The 16,746-nt window shown below is 42.2% G+C and overlaps 1 protein-coding gene across 2 annotated transcripts in view; it reads right to left on the bottom strand.

Annotated features, from left to right (window-relative positions):
* The window catches only part of slco3a1 (solute carrier organic anion transporter family, member 3A1), a 102,150-nt gene extending 90,038 nt beyond the window's left edge, over nt 1-12,112 (bottom strand). For both annotated transcript variants that reach the window (XM_034176539.1, XM_034176540.1), the window contains exon 1: nt 11,604-12,112. In XM_034176539.1, the coding sequence (XP_034032430.1) occupies nt 11,604-11,765 (162 nt within the window). In that variant the 5' untranslated portion in view covers nt 11,766-12,112. The remainder of the gene's footprint in view (nt 1-11,603) is intronic.
* Between the last annotated feature and the right edge of the window lie 4,634 nt (nt 12,113-16,746).

The raw sequence follows: 16,746 nt of genomic DNA, 5'->3' as shown, positions 1-16,746 counted from the left end.
TGTATATAGTATATATATAGTACATACATACATTCAACCAAAATATATGAGAAACATGTTCGATTTACATAGAAAATGCAGCTCTTTCAGAAGTGTTTCTGCCATGTTGGATTAGCAGCCCGAGAGAGACCAGTTAGTGATATCACAGTGCCTCTCTACTCTGATTGGCTGTCACCATGTCCTTCCCAGAATACCTGTGCAAATCTGGGGTAGGTTCCATTTATTCAGAGAGTAATGTGAACTTAGAACATGGCGCCATTTTGGGTCCAACTGTGCTGAATTACTGAGTGAACCTTTTCTGTTTAACTTTTTTTAAAATCATTTAACCACATACAGCAACACATCCAGCTACAGGTACTATCAAGATAAATAGAAAAACAATTAAGCTGTCAAATTTACATGAATTTACAATTCATGATTATGTAATTTAAAGCCTGATTTACACTTCTGTAGCTCCATCATGCAATGATGTGTGTGACAGTTTTAAAGTTCTCCGTTCTTGGATTATGCTTTACTCTGGACTAATTTGACCCTCAACAAGCTTTTCTTTTGTACAATCATCGCTTCCAATTCAAAGTTAAGCTGTACAATTCCGACTCCATGCTGTAAATTTGCTGATTTTCCGCCAAATGTACATAATCCCAAAATGTAATCAGCTTGTGCACTGCAAAAACTATTAAAATATGAAGGGAGACAAAGGAGTGAAAGCAGAAAAGTGTCGAATCACAGCCTTTTGCTGTGTCTGATTTAACAAGTGCACGTCAGGCGGGTCTGAGCAAAATGGATGTTTTTTTAAATCATGCAAATAACTCCGGTCCCACATGCAAGGGGTTTTTAATGGAAATACATTGCGATCGGACAGCTAGCAGCGCACGTGGCCAGTGTTCTATGAAATTATGCGTTCTGTCGCATAAATCGACATTTCCGCGTCCTAACAATATCGTGCATGCGCAGTTGCGCAGAGGGCTGGCCTGTCGACAGGAATGACATCTCGTCAGAACACCGGTCAGGGGGCAGAGTAATACATCCAAATGTGAAACAGTCTAATATTTTGCCATCGTTATCGGATTAGAATTAATTAAACAACTGCAAATTATAAAGAACACAATGCTCATACGGCTGAGGGTATTTTAGCATTGTGTTATATTAGCTATTAGGAGGTCATGTAATGATATACCTGCATTAATTTGTATATGTCTGTGAACAGACTGTAAGCATATGCTAATCAAAACAAACAGCTACACAGAGTGCAGAAAAAGCACTTTTTTTCCCCGAGTGTTTATGTCACGTCCCAGCGCACGCTGTAGACAAACTGCTGCTAACGTTAAGAACGGAGCCGCGGATTAATTGCAAAGTTTACATAATGTGCCATTGTGTTATGAGTACCTGTTTTTAAAGTAATAACTGTTAATTTAGATGCCGTTACGATAAAAAAAAAATTAAAGAGTTGGGGGGTGGGGAGGGTGTTGTCTCCTCTGTACGCAGCACTGAACAGGATGCTCGTGCACATCCTCCAGCTGGTAGAAAATTTATTATCTGCTGAAAATAACATATTCTAACTATTTCCAATGAAAGAAATACTGCTGCATTTTCAGGCAGCCTATAAAAACAGCATCGTGGCAGTTTCAGATACACATCCAAAGAGCTGGTTAAAAGCGTGTTGTGGAGCGTTTCATGTGTGCATTCACGGCAGCAATTGTAACGGGATTAAAACGGTGTTGTCCTCCGGTACAGAGAGCAGACTCGGCACACATCAGGATGTGAAATCTGACAGACTCAAAAAGTTAAAGAGTTAAGAGTGACACATCTGTCTCCTCTGTACGCAGCACAGAACCAGGCAGAGCACGTAGTGATCACGCACATCCGCAAGCTGGTAGGAAGTCCATTATCTCCTGAAAATACACTCCTGACATTTTACTAGCGTCTGCTTGCAGGTTCACTGATCTGAACGAATGCTGAGCCATTACTTTTGTATGAATGGTTCGTCGTTGCATCATCTGATGTTGCAACACTTGTTTCACTCTGTGGGTTCACCATTGTGCCTTTTCTTTTATTTTGTCTAAAAATAAATGTCTGAGATTCCTTATGTTAAACAAGAAATTATCTCATCTGAAATAACAGGTGGTTTAAATTTACAGATGAAAGGTTTCTAAAGAACCATTTATTGATTTATTTAGTTATTTTAATTACAAGTGTTCTAAACTTTTTTTTTAACAGTAATCAGAAATTCTGAGGTAACAAACAACAACAAAAAACATTTCCAAGGATTTTTCTTCAGAAAACTGCTATATAAATGAGCAGTCCTGTGACATGTTTGTTTTGTACAGATCAATGGTTTCTGCACCGATCCGTTTTGTACAGATCAGTGGTTTCTGCCACTAGTCTTCCGTGTTTTGGCCCGACACGTCATTTGGACAGCGCAAAGGTACGTCACAGCTCAGAGCGTCGAAAGTTGGATTGAGTTGAACTTTGACCGCATCAGCCTGCCGACAAGCGGCAATGCGCGCTCCCATCAGAAGCGTCGCTTTAGCTTGGCTTTTGACGCAACACTTCTGACGCGTCTAAAAAGCAACGCGTCTCATTGAAAATAATGCTTTTTAGACCAATTTCTGATGCATTTGACGCTTCTGACGTGTTCAGTGTGAAATTGCCAACACTTTGCTGTTGTGTTGTTGAACAGTACATTAATTAACATGTGACATGTCTTAGAAAAAAAAGGAATTACATTTATACAAGAATTTTTTCAAAGTTGAGTACAGAACTCAGAGCCTCGATTATTCACAATGTTATAATATGATTACAGTTATTTATTTAAATGGTGAAATGGTGTTGGGGTCATTTTAAAGGAAGAGTATGTTAAAAGTGTGTTGGAGGTTAAGCGAGTGTCTGACAGGGTGATGAGTGTGAAGTTGGAAATTGAAGGGGTGATGATGAATATCATCAGTGCATATGCCCCACAGGTAGGTTGTGAGATGAAGGAGAAAGAAGATTTCTGGAGTGTGTTAGATGAGGTGGTGCAGAGTGTGCCCAAGCATGAAAGAGTGGTGATAGGAGCAGACTTCAATGGGCATGTTGGTGAAGGGAACAGAGGTGATGAGGAAGTAATGGGTAGATATGGTATCAAGGATAGGAATGGGGAAGGACAGATGGTAGTTGATTTTGCAAAAAGGATGGAAATGGCTGTGGTGAATACCTACTTTAAGAAAAGGGAGGAGCACAGGGTAACATATAAGAGTGGAGGAAGGTGCACACAGGTGGACTACATTCTTTATAGGAGATGCAAGCTAAAAGAAATCACAGACTGTAAGGTGGTAGCAGGAGAGAGTGTCACTAGACAGCATAGGATGGTTGTTTGTAGGATGACTTTAGAGGTAAAGAAGAAGAGAGTGAGAGCTCAACAAAGGATCAGATGGTGGAAGCTGAAGGAGGAAGACTGTTGTGTGAAATTTAGCGAGCAGGTGAGAGAAGCACTAGTTGGAGGGGAAGCAATTTTGGACAACTGGAAAAGTACTGCAGATGTGGTGAGGGAGACAGCTAGGGCAGTACTGGGTATGACATCTGGACAGTGGAAGGAAGACAAGGAGACTTGGTGGTGGAATGAAGAGGTCCAGGAAAGCATAAGGAGAAAGAGGTTTGCGAAAAAGTTTTGGGATAGTCGGAGAGATGAAGAAAGTAGACAGGAGTACAAGGAGATGCGGCGTAAGGCGAGAAGAGAAGTGGCAAAAGCAAAGGAAAAGGCATATTGCGAGCTGTACAAGAAGTTGAATAGTAAGGAAGGAGAAAGGGACTTGTACCGATTAGCCAGACAAAGGGACAGAGCTGGAAAGGATGTGCAGCAGGTTAGGGTGGTAAAAGATGCACATGGTAATGTGCTGACAAGTGAGGAGTGTGTGCTGAGAAGGTGGAGGGAAATATTTTGAAGAGTTGATGATAAGAAAAATTAGCGAGAGAAAAAGGCTGGATGATGTGGTGAGAGTAAATGCAGGAAGTAAAAGAGATATAGCAGGAAGAAGTTGAGGGCTGATATGAAGAGGATGAAGAGTGGAAAGGCAGTTGGTCCAGATGACATCCAATGGAGGCATGGAAATGTCTAGGAGAGATGGCAGTAGAGTTATTCTAAACCAGATTGTTTAATAAAATCTTGGAAGTGAGAGGATGCCTGAGAAGTGGAGACGAAGTGTGCTGGTTTTCTATTTTCAGAACAAGGGTGATGTGGCAGAGCGGCAAGTAACTACAGAGGCATAAAGCTGATCAGCCACAGCATGAAGTTATGGGAAAGAGTAGTAGAAGCTAGGCTTAGAAAACAGGTGAAGATCTGTGAGCAGCAATATGGTTTCATGCCGAGAAAGAGCACTACAGATGCAGTGTTTGCTCTGAGAATACTGTTGGAAAAAGTACAGAGAAGGACAGAAAGAGTTACATTGTGTGTTTGTGGACTTAGAAAAAGCTTCTGATAGGGTGCCAAGAGAAGAGTTGTGGCATTGTATGAGGAAGTCTGGAGTGGCAGAGAAGACAGACTCATTCAAGGTGGAAGTGGGATTACACCAAGGATCAGCTCTGAGTCCTTTCTTGTTTGCAGTGGTGATGGACAGGTTGACAGATGAGATCAGACAGGAGTCCCCATGGACTAAGATGTTTGCAGATGACATTGTGATCTGTAGTGAGAGTAGAGAGCAAGTTGAGTCTAGTCTGGAGAAGTGGAGATATGCTTTGGAGAGAAGGGGAATGAAAGTCAGTAGAAGCAAGACTGAGTACATGTGTGTGAATGAGAGGGAGCCCAGTGGATAGTGCGGTTACAAGGAGTAGAAGTGGTGGGAAGTAGATGAGTTAATATTTGGGGTCAACTGTTCAAAGTAATGGAGAGTGTGGTAGAGAGGTGAAGAAGAGTGCAGGCAGGGTGGAGTGGGTGGAGAAAGGTGGCAGGAGTGATTTGTGACCTAAGAATATCAGCAAGGGTGAAGGGGAAAGTTTACAAAACAGTAGTGAGACCAGCTATGTTGTATGGTTTAGAGACAGGTGGCACTAACAAAAAGACAGGAGGCAGAGCTGATGTGGCAGAGCTGACGATGTTGAGATTCTCTTTGGGAGTGACAAGAATGGACAAGATTAGGAATGAACATATCAGAGGGACAGCTCAGGTGGGACGGTTTTGGAGACAAGTCAAGAGGCGAGATTGAGATGTTTGGACATGTGCAGAGGAGGGACCCAGGGTATATAGGGAGAAGGATGCTGAGGATGGAGCCACCAGGCAGGAGGAGAAGAGGGAGACCAAAGAGGAGGTTCATGGATGTGCTGAGAGAGGACATGCAGGTGGTTGGTGTGACAGAGGAAGTTACAGAGGACAGGGTGAGATGGAAATGATTGATCTGCTGTGGCGACCCCTAACGGGAACAGCCGAAAGACAAAGAAGATGACAGTTATTTATTTAAAAAATTAAAGGAGAAAAGAAAGAACTTGTCTTTAAAGGGATGTTTATTTCAAACTCGCTTTGCTTTTTACAGTTATTTTATGTTGTGTCATGCGTTAACTTTTTTCTTTAAAATTCTTGAAAAAGCTTTGTGACATCACAGACTTCTGTGATCTGCACGCACTTTGTTACTGATAGTGCTGTGTCTGATGTGCAGGATGCTTGATGCTCAGCAGTTCCACCACACAGAAGATATTCCACTCCAAATATGGCAAAAGATTTTTGGTTCAGTCTGTTAACCGCAACTGAGCAAAGAGTGATTCTCTGAGAATAAACATGCTTAGAAACTACATGTTCACAGTCAAAGCCAGAAGCACAGATGCTCCTCTGGGAAGCTCTGACAAAATATTCTGGAGTGCTTGAGAACTTATTTTCTGTACTGGATTACTGCAAAGCAACTGCTTTATGGTTTTGATGGGTTTTGTTAACCACCAAGAAGCATGATTTTGCAAGAAGGATTGCAGTTAAACCCAAAGGTGTGGGCCTTGTGACTGAACAAATCTCAAAGAATTAATCTTATAAGTGAATGAAAATATCAGAGCCAGTCAAAGATTTTTTTTTTAATTCTGTTTAATTACATGGAGTTGGACCATTGTGCTACATCAAACAAAAGCCTCCCTGTTCATTCCCTGGCATGCGGAGGTGTGGCATCTCTTTGTGGATACAGGACAGGATGATGAGCTGAAGCAGTAGCAGGAAGTTGCAATGAACAATGCACATTATTAATCAAAACATGCATACCATTCATCTGGAAAGTATTCACAGGCTTCACATTTTGTTATTTTACAGCCTTATTCCAAAATGGATGACGGTCTTTTTTTTTTTAACCTAAAAATTCTAAACACAATACTCCATAATGACAATGTGAAAAACAGATGTTTGCAAATGTATTTAATAATAATAATAATAATAATAATAAAAACTAAGAAATCACATGTATATTGTGATTTCTTAGTTTTACAGCCTTAGTTTAGCTTCACAGCCTTTGCCATGAAGCTCAAACTTGAGCTCAGGTAACTCCTGTTTCCACTGGTCGTCCTTGAGATGTTTCTACAGCTTAACTGGAGTCCACCTGGGGTAAATTCAGTTGATTGGACATGATTTGGAAAGACATACACATATATAAGGTCCCACAGTTGACAGTGTATGTCAGAGCACAAACCAAGAATGAAGTCAAAGGAATTGTCTGTAGACATCCGGGACAGCCTTGTCTTGAGGCACAAATCTGCGGAAGGATACAGAAACATTTCTGCTGCTTTGAAGGTCTCAATGAGCACAGTGGCCTCCATCGTCTGTAAATGGAAGGAGTTCAGATCCACCATGAATCTTCCTTGAGCTGGCTGCCCGTCTAAACTGAGCAATTGGGGGAGAAGGGCCTTAGTCAGGGAGGTGACCAACAGCCCAATGGTCACTCTGTCAGTGCTCCAGCATTCCTCTGTGGAGAGAGGAGAACCTTCCAGAAGGACAATCATCTGTGCAGCAATCCACCAATCAGGCTTGTATGGTAGAGCGGCCAGACGGAAGCCACTCCTCAGTAAACGGCACATGGCAGCCCGCCTAGAGTTTGCCAAAAGGCACCTGAAGGAGGGTCATTCCATGTCAATTCAATGAATATTTGAGTGGCCTCACACACTTTGGCTCAGATTTTCTGAATGACGCTCCGCCACAGGAAAAACACCTCTGTTGGAAGCCTTAAGGACAAGTTGGAACATGCCCAACTGTTTCTCATATACTCACTCCACTGAAAGCCATCAAAAGCCGCCTGGATTTTACAAATGGTTATCAACACGGAGTTGTTTTTCCTGTGCCGCCGCACCGCGCCGGCTGCGTCTCCTTTAACAGTGGAATATCCGGATAAAATGCTGAAACCGACTTCTTCTGAAACTTCTCTGTTCTCTCACGACGTCCTAGATCAATAGAGCCTGAAATGTGGAGGTTTTCAGCTTGAAACAGGCTGACGACGGCGCCTGAGAGCGCTGCACGACGTCTCGCACCGTGGGAAGTCCTTAAAGCGACAGTATCACCTCAAAATCTCTCAGCGGTTAAAATTTTCACCAAAAACCAGCTTAATTTTTCGAACCGTGTCCACTTCGATGTGCCTTACAGGTTTAGAAAAAATTCTGATCAAACAAAGCGCCAGTCTCTCAGCAACTTCTCAGACAAAGGAATTCCGACGACGGGCTGGACGACTCCTCCCACAAGGAGTGCTCACAGGCGAATGACGTCACCGACAGGCGTGGAAAAACTTACGCATGCGCACGAGGGTTCAAGCATGTCTGACGTAAAAACATATGAATGAAATCCATATAGTTTTTGAAAAAAATAAAAAGGACCTATACTTACAGCCCTCGTATATATATACGTGTGTGTGTGTGTGTGTGTGTGTGTGTGTGTACAAAACCCCCAACTTTTCATGTTGTCTTTATGGGGTGGATGTTGAGTAGAATTTTGAGGGGAAAAAAAAATGTATTAACTTCATTACAGAATAAGGCTGTAACATAAAATGCGGAAAAAGTGAAGCGCTGTGAATACTTGCTGGATGCACTGTATTTTATTCCCTCAGGAAGAAGCAGTGAACAGGGTGAGCTGCGAGTGTATGATGGAATACATAAAAAAACAAAACAAAACTGATACACATGAAAAACACAAAGTAATAGATATAACTACAGCAACACAGGCCCCTGAATCAATCTACTTGTACGAACCCGTCTTTGGATCAATTTTAACATTACAAATCTGTTGAATAAATCTTGTTCAATGCTGCTTCCACCTCTTCAATTTCTTATAATACTTCAAAACCTGGCACAACGCTCTCGTGTTTCACCACAGGAACATTAATTTTCCGAAGTAAAAGCAAAACTCAACATGTTCAATAGTGGTAGGCGGCATAATGAATAAATGTACCTGTTTGAATTCATTAATACTGTCTGGTTCAAAATGGGAAAATTATGCTATGCTAACAATCGCTGGCATCTTCAATGCTGCAACTTCTGCTACTGCATGTGGTGCTGCCCCCAGTGGTTAAAAAAGCAAGCAGGGACAGTTCCAACATGCTGCTGCACAGTAATAAACACCTGATGAAGATGTCTGGTTTTTCATTAAACATGTATTTGAAGGCAAGTAATGCCACTTTGGGCTTATTCTAATTTATTATGGAAAATGAATGCCTTTATTAAACAAAGAATTGTATTGGACTGCATCATATCACAGCAAATTGAATCATTCCATTAAAAAAGCTCCACAGAAAAACTATTTTCCTGAATTGTATCACAGTCAAGTGGTGAACACCGATGGCATCAGATGAGGCCACCCCTGAAGAAGAAAACGTTGCAGTTCCTTGACTGGCCACTTGAGGCTGGCTCCAAAAACAAGCAGGTTTTCATTCAAGTCCATGTGAAAATCTCCAACTTTAGAGCAGAAATAAACATGTTTACAGCCTGGGGTGGAAGAAAAATTGGTTTGGGTCTCTGCTGACAGTTCCCCCCCCCCCCCCCCCCTTTGACAAGTGAATGGGGGTTATAAGGTTTAATAAGGTTTTATATAATTAGGGACTTAAAGTGACAGCTGCTAAGTCCAGACAGACTCTCAAATATAGACTGCGCTCTTGTAGCGCCCGCATAGCCGGCTGGCAGCAGCTGTTAGCTGCTGCGGAGGGCAGTGTCTATTGTTTTGAGCATTTTATTACAAATACCTGAAATAATATGGCTTGCTCTGTGGTGAAACATCCTAGCGCATTTTCTAAGATGTCCCTGCTGCAATATCCACACTGAATGAAAATTCTTGTCTTATTTAATGTTGTATGCTGACTGCGTTAGCAATTTTAACAGCTATCTGTAACCTGATATGTTTAACACATGGCTCCTGAGAAAATAAGTGGTGGATAAGTTTTAATGTCCACACAAAAGGAAACCATTAGGAGAACCAATGCATAGTCCCCAAAAAATATGATTTAAGAGACACCTGAACTGAGGTTCGCAAGTTAGCTTTGTTGGTTCGGACTCCAAGATGGGGGCGTGTTCAGGCTTCTTATGTCAGATAACTGAGTCACACATGTTCCACCTCTTTATCCATTTATTGGTTCATTGTGATGTAGCCAATGTCAGCACTTCCACTGCTGCTAACATAGCGATGCATATTCGTGTATCTAAAGAAAACATAGGTGACCTCAGCCATTGTACTCACACACACAATCTGTGACCATAGCTAATGTATCTAGAGACACATCATATTTTATAATTGAGAGACGTACATTCCTAATAAACAATGTGTTTCTTCAGTACCACCTCTGGTTCAGTGGCCAAAATGCACAGATGGCCTTTCAGGTGTATGCGTAGGTGCGTATGCCTGCGTCATTTCTTTATCCATTTATAGGATGGCTAGAAGTTAGGCGGAGTCAGGCACTGGCAAGATGGCAACATCTAGAGCCACCCCAATTGAGCTTCAAACCCACTCTTCAGAACACTGCAGTACTGTGTGAGTGACATCACGGAAGGTTTGTCCAGTACATATTAAGTCTATGGTCCAGACCTGCAGCAACAGCCTATAAATAACCCAGAAATGTGACAAATGTCTTTCACAATCACTCGGGTCTTGGGTGAAGGGAGACGGATTAGATTTTCAAGAGGGTGCAGGATCTTTCTTGTTTTTTTTTTTGTTTTTTTTTTTTTGGGGGGGGGGGGGGGGGGGGGGGGGGGGGGGGGGTCAGCTACCAGTCATTTTTACCTCAGCCAATCATTTGGAGGAGGTTATGTTTTCATCTCTGTTTGTTTGTCTGTTTATTTATGAACACCTTGGAGCCCACACTTTCATATATTGTTAGGAACTTTTTACTTAAGATTCATACCTGATAGGCAAGAACTGATTCAATTTTCAAGGTCCACTGGGTCAAAGGGCAAAGTCAGGAAAAAATCTTTGATCGGGATCCGACCCAGATTCCAGATTTTGTGGCTATTAAATTTAATACTGAAAACCCCATTGAACATATATATTTACATTATATATCTTAAACAAAAATGCCCCAATCACTGTCATAGATCAAAGTGAAGTGCAGACTGGCACTCACTATTGCCTGGCAAAGTTTGATCGGATCCAGTCCGGATTGTGGATTTTGTGGGAATTTCAAATTAATATTGAAAAGCCCATTTGGTGTACATTTTGCATTATATCTCAATCAAAAGTGTTTTAATCACTGTCATTTGTGACAATAAGGTGCAAACTGGCACTCTTAATGAACAGACTAAACCCACATCTGATCCGTATCGTGGATTTAGCAGATATTTGATTTTAGCACTGAAAAGCCCTTTTGATTTATATTTACATCCCCCAAGGATGTAATAAAATCACGTGCGTTTATTTGTCTGTCTGCCTGTTAGCAGAATTACGTCAAAACTACTGCACAGAGTTTGACAAAATTTTCATCTCAGATATTAGGTCATGGAAGACTCCATTCAATTTTGGAGGTGGTTTGGATTCTGGATGTAGTCTTTGAAGGTTTATGTCTAAATTACTTCACGGAACCTCACCACAGATACATATTAGGCCAAGAAAGACTCCATTAAATCTTGGAAGTGATCCAGATCTGAATCCAGATTCTGGATCAAGATTTCACTTTATATACGCTTTGAAGGATTACGTCAAAACTACTTGACAGATTCCCACCAAATTGCACCACAGATAGATATTAGGGCATGGAAGACTCCATTAAATTTTGGAGGTGATCCGATTTGGATTGAAGGACGTCGGAAATCTCTGTTTGCTGTCTGTATTATATTTAGCTTATGAAAAGCCACTTCTAACACGACTTTGACCTTTAAATTTTTTCCAAGATAAAAAATTTGTGGAATTGGAAACTAGTGTTGGCGGAGTTTTGCACTCTCCGAGTGTGGTGTTCTAGTTTATTTGTTGTTTGCGAGCACACATTTGCTCCAAAACCCACTAAATTGTAAATTGGGCATAGATAAATTGGACACACGTGCGCTGCAGGAACTCTCTTTCTCAAAGTAAAACTAAAGACATAAGTCTTTCCATCGCGTCTGTAATCCTGATCCAAACTGTGCAGGACAGACAGGACCCACCCGGTACTTCATGACCCGGCAGGGTCTCGTGTGTGTGTTTGTGTTGTGCTTCTTGGACTCACCAGGTACGCGCCGACCGTGCCCTGTGCCAACATGAGGGCGCATTCCGAAATCAAGAATATCTTGATATTTGAGAAGCACGAGGACTTTGCGCGGAGGCCGTCTCTGTCCGGGATGTCCCCGGCGCTCCTCTCCGTGTCCCGGTGCTTCTTCTTCACCTGCATCCTTCACTTTAGGACAAACACAGACAGAATCCGCGCGCTGCGTTCCTCCTGCGCCACGCACTCATCGCTCGCTCTGCAAAAAGATCACTTTTACCAGCTGCGAAATGGGCATCCAAACTCCACCGAGCTCAACATTACCGCCTCGTCGGTCGACGTCAACAAACACGCGAACTCCCAGAAGGTGTTGAAGGCACGAGCGAACCGCGGAAGCGAAAACGCGCCAGTGCGCATGTTTCGCTCGATCTGAAAGGCGAGTGTGGTAGTTTTTAGTCCGAGAGGTTTGGTTTTCGTGACACGGACTAAAACTCCTCCTGCTTCTCGTGTGACACACACAATCCCTGCTCTGCCCGCGTGTGGACTCTCTCCCACTGTCAGTGGCACACGCGCGGCCCAAGAGGCGCTGCTGTGCGTCACCATCACAAATTCCCCCCCCAAAAAAAACACTACGCTCCTCCTGTGGGGCCCCCATTTAGAAAGTGACGACTTCAGCAGGGGCGAATCCAGATTTTTGTTTTTTTTATGGGGGGGGGGGGGCATCTACTATGGTCAGTGCTGATTAGATTACAAAAAAAAAAAACGTTTGAGCATATTTAGATTGACATTGTCAGTTGAAACTTTTAAAAAAAACACTTAAATACTTGTCTGTTTTTAAAAGCTTTTTCTTAACTGCATTTTTTTTTCCTTCTACTGCGTTTTATTCTTTGTACTTTTATGGTAGCGCCTTGAGATTTGCTTGTCAAATGTAAGGTGCCTTATAAATAAAACCTATCATTATTATTATTACATTTTCCCCTATTATTATTTTTTTAACACATTTTCAGTTATCAACAAACAACAGAATAAATAAGGTATTCTGTTACAAAAACCACACACTCAATCTAACAATGTAGGTACGTGATAAAAAATATTAAAGTTAAAGGAATTGTAACAAAATTGGTGTTGTTGGAAAGAGCACATATAGACCTTCAAAATGGTGTTTAAATATTTGTTCTATGACACATATGAAGAAAGGTATGAGCATTTGAAGGTCGGAAGATCTTGGTCATTTTCGTCTGTGTGCTTAAGTGTGTCTCATTGTTTACATTTCAAAATGACGGTACTTTGTCGAACCTATATTATTATCACCAGTGTGAAAAACTGGCTATTTTGCCATGTCCGCCGTCTTGACATCGGTGCTGCGGATCGTAAAAATATGCATGCAAATGCTTCGATCACCACCAAACTTGAATGAATGGATGAATGAATGAATGAATGAGTTGATTCGGCACACAGTTCAACAACAAAAACAAAAAACTCATAACAAAGCAACTTTACAAAGGTCCTGCGTAGCCGAAAGGGTGAGGGCAGAAGCAAAGCTTATAAATACCCACCCCTTATACTAAAAAATAAGAAATATATACACGCAAACAAAATTTCATAAATACATATCTACACAATCACTCACACACACACACACACACACACACACACACACACACACACACACACACACACACACACACACACACACACACACACACACACACACACATATATATATATATACATACAGTACATACGCACACACGATGACAATACCAAAAAGAAAAAAAGGTGCAAAGTTAGTCAATGAACTCAAATTTACATAATACAACCAGACAACACTGGCACACAACACACAAACCCAAAAGTAATAATAAATCAACAGACCTAAGTCTTCAACTATAGCACACAATTTTGTGTTATTCTTGTAATGTCTTCTAAAGCCTACTAACGTACCAAGTACTTTAATGTTGTCGGACAGTTGTTCCAGATGTTAACACCTTTGACAGATACACAATGACTTTTTGTAGTAGTTCGGATCCTTGATTTCTCAACAAAAAAAAAAATCCTCTCAAATTATAACTGGAGTCCCTCAGTTTAAACAGATCCTGGACATGTTGTGGCAGCAGTTTATTTTTAACTTTATACATAATTTGTATTGTAATGTAATCAACCAAGTCCCAGAATTTTAGAATATGTAAACAGGCAAACAGTGGATTTGTTGGCTCACAATGTGATTTGTTGCAAATAATTCTTACAGCTTTCTTTTGCAACAGAAATATTGGATTAGTATTAGTTTATGTATTTCCCCATACCTCAATACAGTAGGTCATGTATGGAATGAGCAATGAATGATATAAAATAGTTAATAAGTGTTGGGAAATTAAATTTTGTGCTTTATGCAGAATTGCAATGGCTTTTGACATTTTGGATTTAACAAAAATTAATATGCATTTTCCAGCTCAGTTTATCATCAATAACAACACCAAGAAATTTTGTATCAGTTACAGTTTCAATTTCAATATCATTTAATAACAAATTTCTGCAGGAACTCCTGGACTTGTTTCCAAATATAATACACTTTGTCTTACCAAAGTGGAGCGATAATTTGTTTGAATCAAACCATTGTTTAAAGTTCTGTAGTTCCTTCTCCATCATGTCCAAGGTCTGTCTCAAGTGATCCCCACTACAAAACACAGTCGTATCATCAGCGAACAAAATACAACTGACAGACTTGGAAACCAAACATATGTCATTAATATACAGATGAAACAACAACGGCCCCAGAACTGAACCCTGGGGCACCCCACAAGTAATTTTCATGAGTTCAGAATGTGTCCCTCCAATATGTACACACTGATATCTATTGCATAAATAGCGAACTATCCAATCATATGCCAATCCCCCTGATGCCATACCTCTGTAGTTTGTCCAATACCACAGTGTGGTCTATAGCATCAAATGCTTTCTGTAAATAAAAAACAGTAAACAAAAAACAGGCGGTGCCGCATGGCGCAAAGCAACGCCGTGATGAAGCCTCACGGGACATGTTCTGGCATGTCCAGGCACATCCACAATTTCTCGGATAATCACTCGATGGAAAAACCACTGACAGCTGTCTGAACGCCATCTCAAAGCCATCTTGTGAGACCAAAATGGAGGTGTTCCTTTGTCTCGTTCCATCCGCAAATCGGTCGTGACGCGCGAAGCCTCCGCTCGGCTTTCCATGACAAAATCTCTTGTTAAAAGTGAAATCTGCCGGAAAATCGTTGATGTCTAGCTCTTGTGATAACCAGAGAAAGTGCACATGACGGTCCGGCTCCACAGAGCCATCCGTTTAGAAATGATCCGGTGGTTTGTGGCTCTCGATGGCGGCACGGAGCGCGGCGGCACGGAGCGCGGCGGCACGGAGCGCGGCGGGCCGAGCGTCCTTAAAGCCGTCTTTAAAGCTGTAGTAACAGTCCTTATTCTCTGTGAAGCCCGTAAAATTTTCACAGAAAGCCAGATAAATTTTTCAAATGGTTTCCAGCTGCCAGTCTCTAACAGTTTCTGAAAAAATTCTGATGGAAAAAAAGCCCAAATCATTCCGCCATTTCCTGAGAATGAAAATCCGCTGAGGGGGTGGACCACTCCTCACTCAAAGCCTGCTCACAGGCGAATGACGCAACCAACAGGCGTGGAAAAACTCACGCATGCGCACGAGGGTTCAAGCTTGTCTGACGCAATCACACGTGATTCAAATCCATATGGTTTTTGAAAAAAATAATAAGGTCGTGTTGTGTGGGCCGCTGAAGAGGAAGTACCGCTGGCCCACCACCAGAGGGCGCCCTGCCTAAAGTGGGGGCTTCAGGCATGAGAGGGCGCCGGAGCAACCGGGAGTGGCAGCTGTCCTTCATCATCAGCACCAGTTGTCACTCATCATCACCAACCACATCAATCAATCAATCAATTTTATTTATATAGCGCCAAATCACAACAAACAGCTGCCCCAAGGCGCTTTATATTGTAAGGCAAGGCCATACAATAATTACGTAAAAACCCCAACGGTCAAAACGACCCCCTGTGAGCAAGCACTTGGCGACAGTGGGAAGGAAAAACTCCCTTTTAACAGGAAGAAACCTCCAGCAGAACCAGGCTCAGGGAGGGGCAGTCTTCTGCTGGGACTGGTTGGGGCTGAGGGAGAGAACCAGGAAAAAGACATGCTGTGGAAGGGAGCAGAGATCAATCACTAATGATTAATTGCAGAGTGGTGCATACAGAGCAAAAAGAGAAAGAAACACTCAGTGCATCATGGGAACCCCCCAGCAGTCTAAGTCTATAGCAGCATAACTAAGGGATGGTTCAGGGTCACCTGATCCAGCCCTAACTATAAGCTTTAGCAAAAAGGAAAGTTTTAAGCCTAATCTTAAAAGTAGAGAGGGTGTCTGTCTCCCTGATCCGAATTGGGAGCTGGTTCCACAGGAGAGGAGCCTGAAAGCTGAAGGCTCTGCCTCCCATTCTACTCTTACAAACCCTAGGAACTACAAGTAAGCCTGCAGTCTGAGAGCGAAGCGCTCTATTGGGGTGATATGGTACTATGAGGTCCCTAAGATAAGATGGGACCTGATTATTCAAAACCTTATAAGTAAGAAGAAGAATTTTAAATTCTATTCTAGAATTAACAGGAAGCCAATGAAGAGAGGCCAATATGGGTGAGATATGCTCTACCACATCACCATAAGGGCCGGGCAGCATCTTCACCTCGCTGCCGAGAAATCGTTCTACCTAACAGGTAAACAACTCAGGCTGAAGCAACACATTAGTAACATCTTTTGCTTCTGTGTGTAATAGTATTGTTGCAGACGTACCTGTTTGTACGGAGTAGTCGTGTGTGGGGAGTTGGCGTACTCCGCTCCTCGGTTGGAGGCGACGAACTTTGCCGACAGGATCTGCACGTAAACTGTGATTAAGAGGTGGAGGTGTTTCCCACCCGTTTCTGACTGTTTGCTGGGTGTGCACACACCCACCATCACCTGTCTGTTTTTTCTGCCAGCAGTACTCGATCTGACAGCCGGAGGCAGTGGCCACCTGGGGACTCAGCGCTTGGTGGTTCCGGAGTGCTCCAGATCCGTTGGCAGTGGAAGACGTGTGGAATGCGGCTTTCTCTGGACAGGCGTCTTCTATCCTCGAGCCTGCCCAC

The sequence above is a fragment of the Thalassophryne amazonica genome, chromosome 8 (genome assembly GCF_902500255.1).
Source record: "Thalassophryne amazonica chromosome 8, fThaAma1.1, whole genome shotgun sequence".
Classification (NCBI taxonomy): Eukaryota; Metazoa; Chordata; class Actinopteri; order Batrachoidiformes; family Batrachoididae; genus Thalassophryne; species Thalassophryne amazonica.
Note: the sequence above shows the minus strand (reverse complement) of the source record. Positions and strands in the feature narration are given on the sequence as shown.